Source organism: Atractosteus spatula, chromosome 13 (genome assembly GCF_055471065.1).
Source record: "Atractosteus spatula isolate fAtrSpa1 chromosome 13, fAtrSpa1.hap1, whole genome shotgun sequence".
NCBI lineage: Eukaryota > Metazoa > Chordata > Actinopteri > Semionotiformes > Lepisosteidae > Atractosteus > Atractosteus spatula.
Window position 1 is genome coordinate 39,549,580 of NC_142718.1, and position 21,353 is coordinate 39,570,932.

The window sequence follows — 21,353 nt, forward strand, 5'->3', positions numbered from 1 at the left end:
AGCACAGAAAAGACTGTGAGCTGGAGTGGAAATTTAAGAGGGTTTGCATCTTCAGAAAGTGGTGAAAGCCAAGCAAATTAATTTCAGGCTTCATATTCTTTCAGGTTGAGAATGATGGCAATACAAAGCCCATTGCCACCTGTCCAAGCTAATCGTAGACAATACAGACCAAATGAGTGTGATGCCATATAATGAAACATCAAATTGCAGCAAAAACAGGAGTGAAGCATCCATCTCCAAGTTATCCCTGGTAGCGGTGTAAGGGTTTCTGCAGTCCAAAGCCAGTACTGGAAGCACAGTACAGGAGGAAGGACAATCCCTGTGCAGGACTCCAGACCATCACAGGGATAAGTCAGAGACCACAAGTAATCTAGACAGCATGACTTTGAGAGGCAGGAGGACACTGAAGCAGATGGAGAAAAACCCACATGGACACACTGCAGGTGACTCAGTACAGGTCCAAACCAGGACCCCACTGCTGTGAGGCAGCTGTGCTGGCCATCACACCAGAACTAATGTTGTGATAGAATGACCTTGTAATGCCCAGGAGGACCACTGTTCCAGCCAGAGCAGGGTTGTCTTTCCCACTCATAGCATTTGCGGTTCAGCTGGCACATGCCTTGAGGAAAGAGGTGAAATTGTGTTGTGTCTGTACAAAGGTTACAGACATATTTTTACTGTCTTATACTGGTGGCTGTGCACAGCACACTCCCTAATATTCAATACACAATGCAGAAGGGTTATTGCATTCGCTCATAAACTTTTACACAATGGTTTTTAATCTGGCAAAAAAACATGATTCTAAAACAAAAATGAAACTCCTGTAAAAGCAAAGAAAAAGGCTGTTTCAGTTTTAATAATGCTGAACTGCATGAGCCTCACAGGTCATTCGGCCAGTAAAGATGATACATCTCTGACTATGAGAGCAGATTCAGCATCACAACTTCCCCGGGAGAAGTTTGATACATTACAGTGCAAGCTGACTGAACCATAGCCCTTCCACTTTCCAAGTTTTCAAACAAAACAAGTATGGCGGTGCCTATAATTTACAGAATTGACAGAACTATCCCGTAGTCATACTAAAGGAAGTGCTGAAAGGATTGGGTAGCTTTAATATGCTGGAAATGTATGGCTGTGTATTTCTAAATGGCAATGGCGCTAGCAAAAACGGGTGCTAGCAACATCAAACTTTCAGAAAGCTTTTAGCTGTCGTTTCAGAAACACTGACAATCCATACAGCCTATTTATTCACACAGCTCATCTCGCCATGCTCTTCTGCAATTTCACTGTCATATTTCTTCTGAAATGTTTCATTTCTGTTCCTGCATTTTTCCACTTGTGTAACAATTTACTAAATAATAGCTTAGAGGTTTTTTGTTTTGTTTTGAAAGGAAATATCAACATGGCAACAATGGCAGAACAGTGCTTGGAATTTTAGCTGACAAGAGGCCTATATTCTAGAAGCATGAGTAACTTATTAATCAGACCTTTCCTAGAGTGTGGTCATCGCCAATGCCAGTATGTTTTGATTATAGTAAATAAACAAATTGAAAGGCTTCAAAACACTAGCAGTAGATATACAAGGAATGGGAGGTTCTGGACACAGAGCTGCCATAGTTTAATTCCACTATTTACAACAGATGTTCGAGTTCAGTATACTCTGTTTTAATATCCTCTGATAAGCAATTGAAGCACATCTGGTCAGGGAAAAGGGTGGACTGAACTTTTTGTCACAGTTTTTGAACCTTTTACGATGTCAGGTTTGACAGTCTCACAGTAGGTGCAATGGGACCCCGACATAAATAAAATATATTTAAAACCTTCTTCCAGGTGTAAAATGTTACAGACCATGAAATTAAAATATGATTTATTTGCCTATCACTCTTATTTAAGGAGATCTGCACTGAAGAAAACTGCATTAAGTGCAGGTACAATAATGCAATAAGTTCATAAAATGACATTAAGGTTGGCACAAGCTGAAAAACATATGTAAGACTGAAATACTGTAGTAAGACCACACGCTGTACACACTGTGGACTCAGAGAAGAGAGAGAGAGACCATGCTGTACTAGATTTATTCCATGTTTACAGAGTATAATAACCCTACATTCACTGGAGTAGCCTTTTTAATGAGCTTTAAAATGTGGCAATTGAGTTAAAAATAAAACATACAATTCCCCCACAGTTGCCATAAATTATTTTTGGGGGCAAGCTGAGCTTGTTCACGCTGCATAGCAAAGTTCCTCTCTGCTGCTTCTATAATGCAAAGGTTGCTGTCAATGCTTGTGCAGATAGCTTTTTTACAAATTTTGAAAAAAAGGATGAATGCACATGATTGAGCTATAATGTTCTATTTTGTGAGGACTTAAATTTGCAGAATTTAAGAATGAAGGTAAGGACATGTCACAAAGGCAAATATTGACTGGACAGAAACATTGTGCATTTTTCTAGGGACACATCCTAAGTAAGAATAAGTAAGAGTAAGGAGGACAACAGATGTATCACAGATTATCAGGCAGTGATTTTTTTAACCAATCCTGGTATTTCAAGTAGATTTTCAGTGGTTATTATTTTGGTAATTCTGTAAATTTGTTAATCAATGATAGTTGACATTTCCCGACACCTCCTTTTAACTGCCCCCAACATAAAAGCAGGCCATTGTTATAGAACAGGTCTTCAAGTAGAAGATGAGATCATCCACACCTGCAGGCTACGTGCAGTCCTGCCTGTAAATTATCCAATTATGCTGATTCTGTTAAGATCTCTTTTGTTGGTCACGGTTTCGTACATTCTTAGACAAGCATCTTCATTTAAAAGAAATGTTCTCGGAATCAAGGAGCTCTGGTCCCAGACAGTAAAGTTTTTAAGAGGAATTACAAGAAACTAAATTTTAGCAAGTGCAACATAAGCGATGGTCTAGTAGCAATGTCAATTGTTTTGTGTTAACTATAATGACCCTGAAGGAGGAGGTAGTAGACATGATATCATGGACAGGTGTGGCAGACAGTGAAGATCAAGTTCATGTTGGTCCTGTACGTGAGACTGCCTGAGCTCAGGATGGATCTGCAGCTCAACAGCAGCCACATTTAAAAAGTCAATTGTTCAGTACGGCACAACTAAACCAGATAATTGAAACAACAAATGATTTGTGTAGCCCACACATAACTGAAATCACAGGAAAAGAATGAGACAGACAGCACCCCTTTAAAAGTTCTGCTGACCTCAGACTTTGACAAAATCCACACAGGCAAGCTCTGTGCAAAAGCCTGCTCAGTCAGAAATTATGCAGACGCAACGTTTATCCCAGAACAAAACATCTGCCCTGTGAGATGCCAGAGACAAAGAAATGTTTTAGAAACCTTAGATGTGAAACGATGACAACCCATTAAAAAGCTACCAAAAGAGAAATGCTAATATTTTTAAGCGTTTCTAAAAATGTTGTAATTTGATGCGATCTGTTTATGAACATGCCAGCAATCTCTGAAAACATAATTCAATATGCCACCTTCAAAGTGTCAAAGATTTAAGCATTCATTTCTTACATAAATCACAGAGACTGACTCCTGGATCCTGTACAGCTCTTAATCACAAATCTTCACTCATACCAAAATACACTGGGGTCTACTGGAATATATGGAAGACTAAATTAAAAAAACTCAGTAATGTGTCTTTGGAGGTTTCAAAACAAACGTGAAAGATTGTTTGCTAAGCTCATGTGCTCTATCCTTGGCATGGTGTGAACAAAAAGGAAGCATTTAATTTAGCTAGCTAGCTCAGACCTGCGATTTATTGATAATCAGCTTAGAAGATAATACAGAAAGATGCTTTCAATCAAAATGCATTTCAGAAGTGTTAACTAAAAAGACTAGCACTGCAGAATCCAATTTCATCCTATTGCTGTATCCCTTCTCCAGTCATATTTCTGAGCCATTCCACGTTGGCTTACTGCCAGCTCTTGAGTCACTACCGATGCTGAATCCCAGCTCCCAGTTCTAATCAAACTCTGATTTAACCCTGGGGGCACAGATATGAAGTGAACTCTTTGTTGGGAATATAAATTCTACAAAGCAGCTCAAAAATTACATTATGTCTGGTAAACCATGAGGCTACAGAGGAATTTGACCCTATCGATCAGCAGAAATAAGCATTTGACAATGGAAAATCATTAAGGAAACAGACAAAATAGCTTCGATCCTGCGCACGCAGCAATGTACGAATGACAAAAAAAGGGCTGATGAACAGAATCAGAGGAGTGCTGTTAAATCCCTGAATCCCGTGCCTCTGTATCCTGGTAGAGATTTACTCCCGTTCTCTTTTGTTCAGCAGCACTACAAACACACATCTGTCTATGAAGACTGACACGGACATGTCAAAAACTGCCCCCTCCACAGCAATTCCATTCAAAAGAAGGTGGGAGATAAATACAAAACGTTTACTTTCTGTGTGTCTACACAGGACGTCTCTAAATTACTAACTAATGGACATTTCCAAAATTAAAAATATACACATAGCTGTACTCCAATCTATGTTTTGTATGTAACCTTTGTAGTATCATCGTTATTAATAGTCTGGATCATTGTTCTCACTTGTATCAGATGCAAATTCAGGAGTTATAGCAGATCACTGAGTATAAAGTCATCAAACCTGCCAGTAGCATCCTGGCTCAAGTGCGTGCTTGCTGGAAGAGCTGTTTTGAAAGTGCAGGAAACTAGATTCTCCATGGTCGCAATACTTCATTAATAAAGTCAGGAACTTACTGTGACATACTTTTACTTTGATTCAATTACAGTAGCTACACAAAGTTCCTAGGGTGGGTGTGGCAAACAGACAACTACCATTGCCCTGCTGAAAGACCAACTGGAGAGACGAGGTATCCAAAGGCATTATCCAAAGAAATTCTCATGATCTGAAAAAAATCCATTTCACTTTTATATAAAAACCTCGCAGCCCTACTGAAACTTTCATTATCAGTGGAAACTGGGTGGAGAAAAGCTCTATTGCGATTTGAATAGAAGCTGAACACGATGAAAGACATTACTGGTCTCTTGATGAGTGGATTTCCGCTTCCCTGGTTACCATAATTACTTTAACTCTCAGGGCATACAGGTTTAGTTACAAAACGTCTCCCTGAATTAGAGCTATGTGACTGAACCACAATCAGCTGCCAGTCTCCCTCCCCCCACCCCAATTTGAAGTCATGCGTTGTTAGTGGATCGTTCTCCGTGTGTGTGATAGAAGGGCACGCGGGCGGTAATTCGGACAGAGAGCACTGCAGTGGGACGTCCCTCCTGCAGGGGACACATCTGAGGAAGATGCTGAAGCTTACGTTGAGAATGCACCAGCAGGAGCTGCAGTACCTGAGCTGTTGGTAGGCATCAGGTAACTGGAATAGACTGTAGGACTTTAAATTCACATTACTTTTCTTTTGGCCACGACAAATCACCAATGAGAAGGAAACTCTTTAATTAAGGATAATTAAGTATAATCTGTATTATGTAAGCATTACTTTTTTGTGTGCGTTTTGCTTGAAGCCTTTTTTAGCACAGGTGCACCACTAATATGACAATAATACCTCATTTATGAGCAATTGAAGGCAAACTCAAAAGTTATAAACAATTACACACAAGAGAAGCAAAAGGATGGTGGAAAATATTGCACAAACAAATCAACCGTGAAACGAAGAGAAGAGAAAATAAAAATAAAAGCTTTAGTAAAAAGACAGGTCTTTTGCTGAAAATGTTGATGTTTGCAGGGTCTGTAATGGATCTGGGCAGTGTGTCCCACGGATGTGAGGTTTTTCACAAGAATGCTCCACTGCCCACTGTATAGCGCCCGATCATTGTCACAGGAAGAGTGTCTGAACCAGCAGATCTCCGACTAAGAGCTGGACTATACTCATGTAATAGCTCGAGCTGGACCATTTACAGCCTAATACCTGAGCAGCAGAAAACCTCCAAGTCCACCTTAATATTCACATTGAAATCCATGCAGTTTACAGAGGGCAGGAGTTATGTGCCCTCGCAAAGTAATTTTAGAAAGCAAAGGAATACAATCATGTATTAATATTTCTGCATCAGATAGGGAGAGCTAGGGTATAAACTAAGCAAAGCTAAGCAAGAGCATTTAAAATACCCTTCTGACATTGATAACACACCCTTCATGTTATGAACATGTGAATGAACAAGCGCTTCATGATCATGCAACACCAAGATTTCTATCCTTTATCAAAAGGTTTGATATCAGCACTAACATCATCATCAGAAATACAAATGTCACCAACTTCATGAAGCTGATATTGGGGACTATGATATAATCTCAGTCTTGTCACAGTTAAGCTTATGAAAGTACAGTTGCATCTATTTCTTAATATTAAACACCTGCAATGTGCAGAAATCACATCAATATGTTTGATCTGGTCTGCAAATAACTGAGTGTCATCAGCATAGCAGTGAATAATCTGGCAGAGAGAAAACATAAATATAAAGTAGTAAAGTTCAAACATATAGCCTTGTAGAACTCCCAGTGAAAGTGGACCGTCAAATTTAAAATAGCCAATATCGATGGATCAGCTTTTCAAAGACTTTCAAATAGGAGCCAAGTGAATTAAGGAAAACCCCAGTGATCTCTAGCTATTTTTCCATGTGATCCAGTAAGATGTTGGTATTGACAGTGTCAACAGCGACAATTCAATCGTGAAGGACAAAATATGAAGTATTATGGAAACAGAATCCATCAGCAAATCATTAACTCCCATAACAAGGTCCTAGAGCTGTAGAAGCCCCAAATGAACAGGATTAAAAAGCACCTTAGATGCAAGGTGAGATTGTAATTGAGCTGCCTTCACCTGTTCTAGGGTATTTGAGAGAAAAGAACAATTAGAAATAGGACAGTACTTCAGCACTTTGGGTCCTGGTCAGGTTATTTTCATAATTTCTTTACATCAGGAACAAGACCCAATATCAAGTTTAATTAGGAAAGGAACACATGGAAACACGGCTCAGAAGCTGGATTTCAGAAAGGGCTGAGGGATAGAGTAATGCACAATCACAAAAGCTCTCAATTTAACTGCCAACTCAGTGACACAGGCAGCATCAAGAGCAGTGGAATGAGAGAAACTAATCTGTGAAAGCAGGAAGAGGGCATGGCTGCCATGCTGGTTGGTGGCGAGATCATTGGCATTAATACTATGTATTTCACTGTGAAAGAATTACATGAATACGTTGTATTGTCCAGTGGACTGAGGGAAAGTGGACTTTTTAGGGGGTTCATTGCATTTTATAGTGGAGAAGGGTTCTCAAAAAAGACTGTGAAAGACTACTTTTAACAAAAAATGATTTCTCATCTGGTACCTGTGGTATTCGTCGGGTAGCCATCAAGTACCTCAGAGTTTTCCCTGATCCTGAGTCACCTGCTGTGAAGCAAGTCACCTCTTATATGTGGGGCCACGCTAAACAAGCTGTGTCTTATAACCCAGGCACATTTATTTCTTGCCTACCATGGGCAAATTTTCTGTTACCTTAATGTAAAAAAGACCCTTTTGGCAAATTTGCATTTCCAGGTGGAATATCCATCCTTTAAGGAGACTGGCAAGAGCTCTTCAGCCACTGGCATTCATCTATTGATACAAGAGAAAAAGATTTAAGATTGAAAGGTAGAAAAGAAAAAAAGCGCTTGAAAGCACTGACTGGCCTGCAAGCCGAACGGATCTACAGCAGGACCTTGCATTTTCATGTAACCGTAAGAACAAAAAGCCATTTCTCAGAAAACAAAGCTAAACAGAATTTGCACAGTACAATTACGTATCTCTAAATGAAAACTTGTTTTTATATAAGCTGCATTCTCCAGGCAACAGCTGTTTAGAACAAAGATAGGTGTATTTGTTAACAGAAATTCTTTCACCTGTTCATCAGAAGTAACAATTGGCATAGGTAATCTTTCTGTGGGTGAACATAATCCCAAACAGTCACTTTGTATCACACACATGATTCAATGCTTACATATTTTATCTGAAACAAAAACCGAAAACTGACAGAATTTTTTGTTCAACAATTTAGGATACAATCTGCATTTGAAATCCAGCTTTTACCTTTAGGAAAAGTAAGCCCTGTCGTCAGAGAAGTGTCCTTTTTTCTGCTTTCGTAAATTCCCAACAATCTCAGCAGCAGGCCGGCTGTCCGAAGCTGTCAAAGGGGAGGGGCACAATGGCAGTAAATATCTCAATGACAAACTTACCTCAGGAGCACCTTAATCCAGGCACGGAGGTTCTCTCTTGTCTGGGACAGGCATGCTTTGCACAGGACTGGTGGGGAATCGGCGCTGCGTGATACAGCTCCCAAACGGGCAAACTGATCAAGTCATGAGAGTGAAACACGAGAACATGGGGAAAATACGTGGCGACAACAAGCAAGAAAACACAGATCTTTGAACAAAACATCCAGGCTATCTACTCCGCTAGATGTCTGAAGAAGGCCGGGTCCATTCTCAAGGACCCCAGTCATCCCAGTCACAAACTGTTTTCCCTCCTACCGTCTGGTAAACGGTACCGAAGCATTCGGTCCAAGTCCAACAGACTACGGAACAGCTTCTACAGCAATAAGACTGCTAAATAGCCTGCAGCCCGGCTCCTTTAGCAAATCACCCGTAACGGCTACATGGACACACAGTTTTCACCGTATTCAGCATACTGCACTACTTATATATATGGCCTACACCATGGACACATAGCAGCTCTATTCATATTGAGTTTTATTCAATTTCTATTGCATCTATTATTATGTAACCTTATTTTCATAACCTTAATTTTGTGATTTTTGTGATTTCTGCGAGTTCGCAGAAAAGACATTTCATTGCCAGCAAATACTGCTGCACGCTGTATTGTTGTGCAGTTGATAAATAAACTTTGATTTGATTTGATTCAGAAATATCCAGTTTATCCAAGAGATTGTGCTGAATTACCCTTTGTAACCTAGGAGATGTTACACCAATTTTTCACAGGAGAGCCTTTCTTTATCCTTTTCTATGAATAGTGAAACAAAAGCACAGTAATTTCTTATTCCCTTTATTAAAACAGCCATTTTTGTTAACAATACATCTTTAAAATAACAATACATCTTTAAAATAACAACCCCGTGACTACAAGAGTAAATTAAGTAGACAAACACTGGTACAATAAAATAAATTAAAGTAGATTATTACCTCATCTGCAGCTGTGAAGCAACTGTTTATTGCACTTAGGGGTTTAAAATATTTTTAAAAAGCTTCATGGTTTGTACCACAATGCAACATCTGGAGACAGTGAGGTACACAACAGGGTAGGGTTTTTGTTTGCATTTTGTAACAAGGTTCTTCAACAAGATTTTACAAAAGCAAATGTGAAATTAGCTTGACAATCTACAAACTAAAATAATAAAGACTCTAATGTCCTGATACAGGTAAAGACATACAGTATTTAGTGAATACATCAGAAATTATATTTAACAATATTGCAGCAAAATGTGAGTGTTTTTACTTAACAATTGAGAATTACAGCTGTCATGAAAGGTTGACTCGATGTGCCACAGCCACCTGGAGCTTCCGCTCAGAGTTATGTTCTGTCTCAATTCTCACTGCAGTGAGATGGCAGGACTAATCAGTGCAAGTCCACACTGCACGGCATACTGCTTTATCACAGTGTAAGGTATGAATGCACAGGTCAATGTTAAGGCAAAATAATTTAATCCTACTACATATGAAACCTGCACATATGCAATTCAAAAAAAGTCATGCATTTGGAAACTCTGGGATGAAAACTATAATTCAAATCTTTCACAATTGTCTTTAGCACTACTGAACTGTAACTCACAATGATATCTGAGGGCAATGAATGAATCTGCCTTTTAAATGATCTTCTCTGACAGAACAAGGCAGCCCAGGGGATAAATTTCTATGGCTCCAGCTGTTAATCAACTAAACAGTTCACTTTTGAGACTAGAGTGCAAGTCAGGAATAGATCCGGCACCATTTAATCATTTGACATTGTCAGCATCAACTATTTGCTGTATCTGCCAAGGCAGCTCCTATCAATTGCAAAGGACCTTTGTCCTCAATATCCTGCCAGCTTAGATTTAATCTACTGCAAACTGTAATAGCTTCACATGTTCTGTTTCTGAAATACACAATGTCTTTTATTATTCTGCCTGTGACATAACATGCATGTGCAATCTAAAGATTGTGTCTGTGATATCTACATGTATACATAAACTCTTAACTGTGTGAATTTAGTGGAGGTAGAACTCAAGTTAATACACATACACTTAAAAATTAAGTTTGATCAGCTCCAAATCAGTATTATTTTGACAGCTAAAGCAGATGTTAATGCCTATGGATGCAATCCACAGTAACTTTTCTCTGATCTCAAAACAAGTAATTGTATTGCAGCTGACAAATATATGGCATATTTTCAGAACAGAACCCTCTGCTGGTATATGCAATGTATTACATTCTGACACTGTTCATGAGAATGTAATAGACCCATCTCACTCACCTTCTTTAAAGGATATGGAGACCAATGGGCTTTGAAGAGAGGTAGTCATTTTACGTAAAGTACACTGGTTTTTAAGAATCCAACAGTTCTGTTTTTTCCCCTATTTTCACTGGAAACTGATATCAGAAAGTAAACTGTAAAATGCACCTCTAGGTTTTAAACAGCATCACAGATGTTGTCAGAAAACCTAGATATGAATCTCAGAGCTTTCACAGGTTTTGAATTTAATTATACTGGAATTCCAATCAACAACCATTCAACCCAACCATATCTAACCATTGTCACTGCCCTGATTTTTTCCGCAAATCTCACTGTGAAATCTGTGCTTTGTGCTACATCTCAATACACAGACCGTAGTGCACGAATTAAAAAAAAAAAACAAGAGCTGACAGCTCTGTGATATCTGAATTTTTAAGAATCTAACCCCCTACCTCCTGCAGTGGGTCTCCCGACTCCACTCACTGATTGAAAGCGTACAGCAGTGGAACTTGTCAAAGAGTGGTGTGTATATCAATGGATTGCCAAGACTGTGCGAACACAGAAAGAGTGATATAAAAGCACTATTCATATTACTGAAATAAAGTCTTCAGGTGGGGAAAGCAGGTTTAAGACATCCAGTTTTCTAAATGGCCGAAAATCATCTTTGCTCTTATAAATGCAATTTCATGACTTATTTAAAGGCAAAACTGAGAGCATCACAATAAACAGTCGCTTCCTCCTATGTACAGTATGTGTGAATGATAACCTTTCGCATCACAATGAAACACACAGTGAGTGTGGGTGGACTTGAAAAACCTTCTTTTTTCCCAAGTCATTTTCCTGTAAATAAAAAAAGTGCAAACAACTTGCCAGATCCCTTATGTCAGAGTGAAAAATTTTACAGTGTTAATGTTTTTTAAAAATCTTATTCCGTTATTCACCAAAGAAGCGATTAAGAAGTTATGAAGCATCGGTAACAACTATTTCCCACACATTTACACATAATAAAAATGAAAGAGTAAACATTGTATCTTCCAGGTTAGCTTCTGATGCTTATATCAAACACCTCTAAATTAAAAACAAAACTGTTAACATTTTTAGCAATGCAAACCTAGAAAAACATAAAAGAGATAAAATTCTGTTTAGTGAAAGGGATTTTCTCGGTCGTCTTCTTGCAATCTTCAATGTGAAATCCAGGGTAAAAGTTTGAAATTAAAAATCTGCAGTTCTTTTTTTAAAATGTGCACTCTGCCATCCGCTAAACAGAGACAAAGACATCCAAATACAGACGGTCATACGATTCCCTGAAGAACAGTATGAGGAGGAGGCTGAAAACACAGGACCCCGTCAGACACCAGTTCAGCCAAGACAAGTCTGAAAAACAAAGCAGCAAAGACGATATTTTGTAAACAGCCTGTCTGTTCAAATGAGATAGCAGCTACAGCCTTTAAGGACATTTATCAGCCTTGCCATTTTAACAAATTCACTACATTTTAATCTCAAATACCATTAAAATACATTTATCACTCTATGCAAATATGTTTTAAGAAAAACACAATATATAGATTTTGGATATCGTTTACATTTTTTGGAAATTCGTGACTGACCATAACTACTTACGTGAGCACTATACTACTTCAATAATGAGAGATCAGTGGGCACAGGTAATGGGGTGATTTAATCTGCTGAATGTCAGGCTTTGTGAATATTAGGACAGAAAGCCAATGAATTAGGGTATTGTGGAGAGCACCCTGATGGACGTCAGCCAATGTAGCACAGACATGCAGAACAATACAGTAACTGTTGTGTTCAACACACCCACCAATTGATGGGTAGGTCCACATTACATGGGCTGGGCAGGAGTGTCTAGCAACTACAGAATCACGTCTGGTGATTGATGACAACCTCTCCAGACAGTGCTTCACTGATCACATCCCGGCACATCACTAATAACCGTCACACAAGCGCTTACTGACCTGACAAGGTCCTGTTCCAGCAGGACAACACATGTCCTTTGCTCACATAACCCTGTGCTTTCTTGCGAGATGAGAATGTGACTGTTATGTTGTGGATGTCATATGCTCTGAGTTTTGAACATCTGTGGGATAAGCTGGGATGACATGTGGCATCTAAAGGCTCCAAACATATGAACAGGCACATGCTTATCCTGACTCTATGAGAGGAAAGAGACAGAATCCCACAAGACAGCATCTGCAACCTGGCGCAAAGCAAGCATTGCAGATTGAATTGTGTGAACTGCTTACAGTGGTAACTAATACACTTCTAGCCTGCGACTTGTGCCTCACATTCAAGGCAAACCATTCAAAAGAAACAAACAAGACAAAATGCTCTGATTACCTGCATACTGTAAATCAACAAATTAACTGTCTAAGGGAGAGGATGGAAGAGAATAAGGCCTTTATTTTCTAAACTATAAGGGGAATAAAAAGAAATAATGACTTCTTTAATATGTCTTTATCTTGACTTGAGTCATGGACCAATAATCAAAGTCAATACATTTCTAAGAAATATAATCAATTCATTAAGGAAGCATTGTGCTCTTTTTTACTCGGTAAAAGCCGCCTTTAATTGCTTTTTAGCTCTCTGTTTATTGTTGATCTGGCATGCTCTCATGTACATGAGGATGCATGCCAAATCTTTTCAAAATCCACTGGGAAGCACAATTAAGGAGAGCTGTATGGCTGGATCAATTTACTTAATAGGGGACTCGAATTCATAGTGGATTTATACTCTTCTCTGCCCACAGGCTCCTTACTGTATGTCTACTGGGATTTCACAGTAAACCTTGATCATAAACCTAACTCAGCCCGAGCTTTGTGCAAAAAGTGCAACTGCGCTGTTCCCTTGGTTGCTTCAATCTCTCAAGCATTTCATTTGTTTCACTTGTTTGGGAAACACAGGGCCGGGTCCTGTTTGTTCCTGCACTCTGGAGAACACCTTAACTGGGCGTAGGTTGGGCAGAATGATGAAAAGGGTTGCAGGTTCGAGCTTGAGTCATGTCACTAGCTGACTGTCACTGGGATTCCCCAAGTGCGGACGCTGGGTAGGGTGGGATCATTCCGAAGGGGCTTTCTTGGCCTCACCCAGCACAGAGCCACCTGTGGTCTCCCAGGTGCTCGCAGGGTTGCAGTGCTGCTGGCGAGAGATGCGCCTTCTCTCCGATCTCCAGTCGCAAACCTCTAGTACGCGGTTGCTGCGTGCTCTGTGATTTGTCAAAAGTCTAGTGGCTTGAAGTTCCTCTACATTTCCTAATTTCCCCCCAGCATGCAGCTGCAGGCCTTGGCGCTGTGAGCCAGGAGACATGGAAACACACTTTTGTATTCCAACAAAATTGGTAAGACTGGGTAGCTATACGACAAAAATAATGAGGAAGTATGAAAAAAGCACAAATACTGTTCAAGGAGCAAACACCTGTGGTGATGAGATGCGTGAATAATGAATATATTGAGCTGCACTACAGAGGCTAATAAGGTCTATGCAAACCTTTATGTTCCCCATCCCAGCACAAAATATCCTTATAATCTCAGCAGACATTACTCTCACCCCCCGGACTGCTGGAAGAATATAGCTGCTGTTCACAAACACACAACAGCAAACACAGAACAGCAAACTTCAGAAAAGCATATCGAGAATGAGCTTTTCCCTCCACAGATACTCCGGCTTTCATTACATTCCTGCTGCATTTTCTTCATGGCACACAGCCAAGTGTTTGCTGCAATCATATACCATAAATTTCTAATGAAACATTGTTATACCTTCAATGAAAGACTTGGGGAAAAAAAAGTCTATAATTTCCAGGGTAACATTCGATCCAAGCTGTCAAAGCCTGTCTGCTTAATCTACTTTAGACAGCATCTTTTCCACACACAATGTACATCGAGCTTAATCAGCCTCTGTGATCACCTGACAGACTCTGCCTTTAAGCATATGCGTAGGGTGCACAGGAACGGAAGCACGGCTACTAATGAGAAGAGGATAGCTCTATTTTGCAAGGAATGCTGAATAAAAGAAATTCTGTTAGAAGATGTAGGTCTGATGAACTACAGTTTTTTTTTTGCACAGTATACAGCACTGCTATATACATATCAAAACATACATACAGTATATACCAATGGCAGTTTTAAAAATGGAACGTGTGACAATTACATTGTCTATTTTTTAAAAAGAAGTAAAAATCAAATCTAAAAGATTTAGATTGCTTTAGCAGTGCCACCTGGCAGGTCACCTCTTTCAATTTTGTTTCAGGTATTGCGTATCAGGGAAAGTAAGGTCAAAGGCTAATGGAAACATAGCCTTCAGTCCAGAGTTCTCCAACCCTAGTCCTGTAGAGCTACGAGGTTTTTTCAGCTTCACTGCAGCACATCTCTTAATTGCTTTGAAGAACAAAATATCGGCTTAAGTAGTAAAGATAAATATAATCTTTAGCCACTGATTCAAGACCTATAACAACTGTCGAAATGGAGCTGTCCGAGAACTGAGCCAGGGAAATCTGCTTCACACAGCGTGTTGAAGCAGAGCTGCGGACTCAGTACATTAGCATATTTCAGAATCATTAAAAACGGTGACCCAGAATTGGAAAAACAAGCAAGGGAGACTGGATTTCACTGTAAAAGAAGGGAACTCGTAAGTATATTGATGTAATCAATGATGTCTATAGGTAGCCATAAGAACTTTAAGTCTGCAGATAATTAAACATTCAAATCATAAAAAAGCCACATATCCAACAGAATGGATTCTAATACAGGCTAATTATTCTGATGCATGGACTGTCAAGAAAAATTCCTATTTAGTTCCAAAGAAATTTTAGATTTCACAATTCAATAGTACAATAACTCAATAGCCTTTTTTGCACCAAGGGAACCAGGAATGCATGCAACATGCAACAAGGTTAGACGTGCAGAACGTGGTTTTACTGGATTGATTTGCAATGTTCTGCATACAATGAAATGTGATAAATCGAGGATTTATAATTCTACGATAATCGTTTTACACAGTTGGCAAGAGAAGTGAATTCTTCCAAAGGGTCCTCAAATTCACATTTATAAATCACAGTCAGAGAGGACTTACATTATGATAGCTCAAAATCCAAACCATTAATCAATGTTCAATAATCCATTCAGCATTTTAAAGCGTGAAAGCGGGTTAATGGAGTTCTGTTTATCTTGGTGCTTTGTCTTTGCCTTATGTGTGCTCAAATCGCATCAATTTAAATGGAGATACTGACGTGACTGGGTATGGCGTTGCTACAGAATACTAAAAACCGTCTCGTGTGCCCCATGCCTGGGCGATCAGATTAAAAGTTTGCCCGCCATGCTGTCTGGGGAAATCCATAATTCATGGGGGCAAAAGTTGAAAAACAGCTCCAGTAGGAACTTGGGGTCGAAAGAACAACAAAAAAGAGCCTCACAAATGAGACTCCAAGGGTTTAAACCTTTTTAAGCATGCACTGTCCTGGCCAGGCTTCAGTCCACAGCCATAGAGGAATCGCTCCGGTTTAATACTTTTCTAAATAGTCAAATGGCATGTTACAAAAGGTAATGGAGTAAAATTTGTTCAAAAAAAGAGGCAAAAAAGTTTGGGCAAACAATTAAAGAATCATTTACATAAATGAAATCCTAAATGCATTCAACAAATTGCTCGGTGCCTGTCCTTTAGAAAAACACAAAATTATATCAGACAGATTATTTTGTACTTCACTTGCTGATTTACACAGTTGTCATCTGAAATTGTTCCAATGGTTTCCGTTATCTGCTATCAAACTGTGAATACGTTTTAAGAATCAATTGCAACTGTCTTTGGAGGCATTACCATTTAAATTTTCAATTTATTCAAAAAGCAGCCCAGAGTTATGAAAGGGCTGTCGTGAGAGTGACAATATAAAACCTACATTTTATTATGCCTGGAAGCTCATGGACAAAGCAGGCAGCCTGAATAAACACTATAAGTGTGGCTCCCAATGTGATGCATTTGGACACATAAATGCATTAAATCTGATACCTTTTATTAAACCCTGGACAGCACTGTTAAGAGCTAATAATAGCAACTGCTCTCAAAGGTGATAAAATTATTTTAAGATGAGAGGTGAGGTGTCTAAAGAAAATAGCTCATTGCTGCAATTAATGTTAATTGTCCTCAGCTCCATGTCCAGGTGAAAGCTGTGCTTAATGTCAGTCTTTCCATTTTCCTTTTCTAAAGGGATATTAAAAAGTACAGAAATTGAACATTTTCTTTAGTGAAAAAAATCTGGCAAAAGCCCAAATTTAAACTGCTTTCTGCATAAGCTTTCTAAAAACAATCTGCACTGCTTTGAAAATCACATCAGTAGAAACAGCAAAAGGATCATTACACCGTATGTTCAGTGTCTGGGCAAACTCTGTGTAAATTACTATTTTAGTGTCTCGTATTCACAGACCTCAACACACATTAGGGACCCATGAATCAGACCACTTTCAGAACATCAGCTGTTGTTAACTCACGTCCTGTCCCATGTAGACCTACACCACGCTCTGCTAAATATGAAAGTCAAAGTGCTGCAAGAATTCAACTTATGCATTAGTAACTGGGGTACCTTAAGCAAAAAAGACGACACTATATTTTCAGACAGTAGTATGATTTCATACACAGCATTCAGAATTCTACTGAAGCCACAAACGCAGCTCTGCCCTGGGAAATGTGACTGAAAGGAGGTACTGCACTGATGTCGGTTTCATAGTACATTGTAGGATTCTCCTGAAATCTCCACTCGCACATGAGAATGGATTTTCGGGGGCCCCCCAACTGACTCGAATGGTCCGTGGTCCCGGGTTCGAGTCATGTCACTAGCTGATTGTGAGCAAGACTCCCCAATTGGCAGCAAGAACTGGCTGAGCACCGCTGAGGGGAGGATGAGGACAGTCACCCTAGACCCTCTCAGCTCTCCGCCAACACAGCAACCACTTCTATGGCTCAGGATCTGCGCCTGTGGCTGGAAGGTTTCCGGTTCAAGTCCCGTGGCTGGCAGAGGAATCCTACTCCGTTGGGCCCCTGAGCAAGGCCCTTAACCCCAGCTTCTTCAGGGGTGCCGTATAAATGGCTGACCCTGTGCTCTGACCCCAAGCTTCTCTCCCTGTCTGTGTGTCTCATGGAGAGCAAGCTGGGGTATGCGAAAAAGACAAATTCCTAATGCAAGAAATTGTATAGGGCTAATAAAGTGATCTCTCTTTTTCTGAGCCTTGCAGAGCCGTCTGTGAGAGTCTTGCCTTTATGCCAGTCAGCACTCAGCATCCTGCATGCGACTGAGTGCCCTATAAGGTGTTAAAATGAAAGTGGCTGGAAGTGTACATGTGTCCCCTGTGTGTAGGCATGGGGTATGTTGCGCCAATCCAAGACAGAAAAAAACAATTGGCAATTCTGAATTTTGATTCTTAATAAAATGTGTGTGCGTGTGTGCTCCAGAGTCAGGTCAAAAGCTATCAAATAATCAGACATTCAGGTGATTGTTTTAGCCTTTAAACTGTAACCCACCCAAACCAAAACAGGAAAACCCCACAAAAACGGATTTTAATTAAAAAAATAATGATACCAATTTCATGAATGATGGTGTACAGATATGTTAGCATGGTATAATCAGTTCATCTCTAAATAATGCAGTGCTGAGTGCAATGGCAGAGGCCTGCAAAGGATGCTTGGGCAAAAGAATCTGTTACTGTTTGGCCATTCCTTCAATCAAACAGATTGGAGTCCCTTTATAATGCAGATTGCTTCATTTACCTCCATGTTGCTTTAACACATTCCTTTAACATGTGCCAACTGTAACAGCTGTATCATGACCCCGCAAAAGGTGACACTGGACTATTGTGGCATTGGCACTTTCTGACACACATCTCTTTCAGGACAATTGGAAGGAGATGAATACCCTACCTAACTTCAGTTGCAATGTCCCTGTGTCTTAGCGGCTCTGTGTATACAAGACTGACCTCTGGCCCCAGAGGACAGGAACCTTCATTTCTGAGAGTTCAAAGGTCACAGGATCAGGGCGGCACGCAACAATAATCTGTTCAATGACTCTACCTCCTAGGAAGTTTTCCCACATGGCCTGATAGTTGCTGGAGGAAACCTAGGGAATTAAAGGGTGATTATTCAAAGCCCGTGTCAGGCCAGCAATGAAGCTCAGAAGGTTTGGTGGGAGGATTACCCAGAATGAAATATAAGACCTTTCACAGCTGGGGAGTACTCTTAAAGCCAAGGTCACTGGTGACATGCCCATCCATTCATTCAGATTGTGGGGTTTCAACCATGGCTTGATGAGAAGTGCTGAAAGGTGAATAATTCTATAGCGGATGTGCTTGTCCGCCACTACTCCAGGGACAGGTTACTCTCAGGGGTGAAGGGAGACCATTTCTGCCTGTTGTTCCAAAGTCCCAAGTTGATCAGTCCCTTATGCAAATTCACCTGATAGCTATCCAGCAGGGAGGTACAAGTCCTTCTGTCTTAATTAGGCAAAGTATGTTTAGAGGGAAACAACAAAGGGAGAGACAATGAAACAGCTACAGAGAGACAGTCACAGTGACTCGCGGTGCACAATAAAGCACTTTCAAGCCTGTAACAAAATCAGATTTCAAATCCAAGACTAAGCTCTACTAAGCTCACTCATCCCATTTTAATCTTCTTCAGGGCTCAGTGTAAAACTGAAAACATGCCAGAGCCTTTTCTGGGGAGTTTTCCAGTACAGCCAATTCAATAAATTCTACTCACCATTTACTTTAGCTTTTGAAAGCTTACATGTGTTTCATAAACTGGGAATAATATGCAAACATAAAGAAATCCTAACAACCTAACTCTGTGATTGAATAGTCAGGAGAATTTGAGCATTCAAATATCTTGATAATACTCGGTAATCCTTTCCCAAACTGGTTGTATTAGTTTAAAAAATAAAGGTTTGGTGAGGAGCTGTGTAGCTAGATATTACTTTTAATGAAGGAGAATCAGAAGAGTTTCTGAAAACTACTTGAGAACTGTACACAAGGCTTAGAGAAAAAAGGCTCAGTTTGAATTTGGGATGAATGTAAACATTTTAAGTAACCATTTTGCTTTCTGGTTAAATTCCAGATTTAAGCACTGTGGCTGGAAGACTTGATATTTTTTCTAAATGTTCAAATGTTTCATGCATAACAAAAGTATTAGAGATTATGGGAACATAGCGCTGCCTCACTGAAGGACAAAACAGTTTCAATCAACATTTTGTAATCCAGTAACAAACAAGCATAATATCAGATCAGACAAAAAATAAATGGATGCAGTACATTCAAATTTGGACAAAATTAGTATTTCAGTTTTTTTCCAACTATGGTATTTGAGTTCCGTTACATAAAGCTGATAATTGAATGGGTTTAAGATCAGTTTATTGGCCATATACAATTTCTTGCATTAGGAATTCGTCTTTTTTCACATACCTCAGCTTGCTCTTCATGAGACACACAGACAGGGAGAGAAGCCGGGGGTCAGAGCGCAGGGTCAGCCATTGTACAGCGCCCCTGGAGCAGTTGGGGTTAAGGGCCTTGCTCAGGGGCCCAACGGAGTAGGATTCCTCTGCGGGCCGCAGGATTTGAACTGGTAACCTTCCAGCACAGGCGCAGATCCTTAGCTACAGAGCCACCGCACCGCCCTTTGTGTTTCCATATCACCTTAAGTAATTAATCTCATTCTTTGTAACCATGAAAAATGTTCCTCTGAAAAAGTGCTAAACAACTGTTCATCTTAAACACACAGCTGGAGAATATTAATGACAAGGAAGAGCAAAACCGAACAGCTTGAAGGAACCTGTGTTTTATCGAGTCCATCGTGGGATACTTAGAGATGGTGTAATTGCAATCATCATTAGGGGCTCGCATTAATGGGCCAAAGGTCTGCATGCCTATGCATTCTTTAAAAGCCCACTCTTGTGAAACGTCTTGAGACCTAATCACATACCGGTGCAGTGTCTGTAGAACCACACACAGAATTTAGATGAACACTTTGTTTAATCCAGTAAGCCCTATTGAAGCCTCTAGACACACAAGATGTTCTGCTGGGCCACAAGTTGTCTGATATTTTTCTTGACCTTTTGTCACTTCCAGCTACTGCACATCAAAACGCACCATTCGAAGGTGTCCAAATACAAACACAACTTTGGGCAAAACCTAACGAACGTGTAGGTTCTGTAGCTGCTCAAGAGGATGAATGCATATTAAGAATATATTGCTGACGACAAAACTCCATTCCATGAAAGAGTGAACTATATTAAGATGAAGGATGCCAATACGTCTGTCTGCAACTATAGACAGGACATTAACACGGACATTAGATATTTAGTCTTAAAGCTTCAATATGATTTCTACAAGCAAGAAAAGCAAATGACCAATTCCCCTACCTCCACTCATGTGGTTCTACTGCGTACGTGAAACAAATGTGCACTGGGGTTCATTTTAATTCCTATGCAGGTAAGGAATCCACTTCAATCAAGGGGAAAAACAGTGCTAATTATTATGTTGCTGCTTACCTTTGAAGTACACCGTCAAGATGAACATCAATATTCCCATGAAGAGGTTGGTTAAGAAAGTGACTAAGCCACAGGTGATGCCCTCGGGGACAGGGTACACCGTCTCCATGAGGAGCTCGAAGAATATTGGCACACTGCTGTTAATGAATATTCCCACAAGAATACAGGAGGTATACAAAGTAGCTGTGGAAAGAAAAAAAGTGATCACTGGTATTGTAAGGACAATAATCAGGACTTGAGTTCAATAATAAAACTCAACGAAGACCTTTTTTGAAATTCTGTAAAATAGAAAATAAACAAATAGAACATCGCCCT

The 21,353-nt window shown here is 39.8% G+C and overlaps 1 protein-coding gene across 1 annotated transcript in view; it reads right to left on the reverse strand.

The window, feature by feature from the left end:
- Positions 1–9,045: 9,045 nt before the first annotated feature.
- The window catches only part of slc49a4 (solute carrier family 49 member 4), a 44,457-nt gene continuing 32,149 nt past the window's right edge, over positions 9,046–21,353 (reverse strand). Inside the window, exons 8-9 of the mRNA XM_088930745.1 lie at positions 21,039–21,221; positions 9,046–11,875 (exon numbers count right to left, since the gene is read on the reverse strand). Coding sequence (XP_088786871.1) covers positions 11,760–11,875; positions 21,039–21,221 — 299 coding nt within the window. The 3' untranslated portion in view covers positions 9,046–11,759. The remainder of the gene's footprint in view (positions 11,876–21,038; positions 21,222–21,353) is intronic.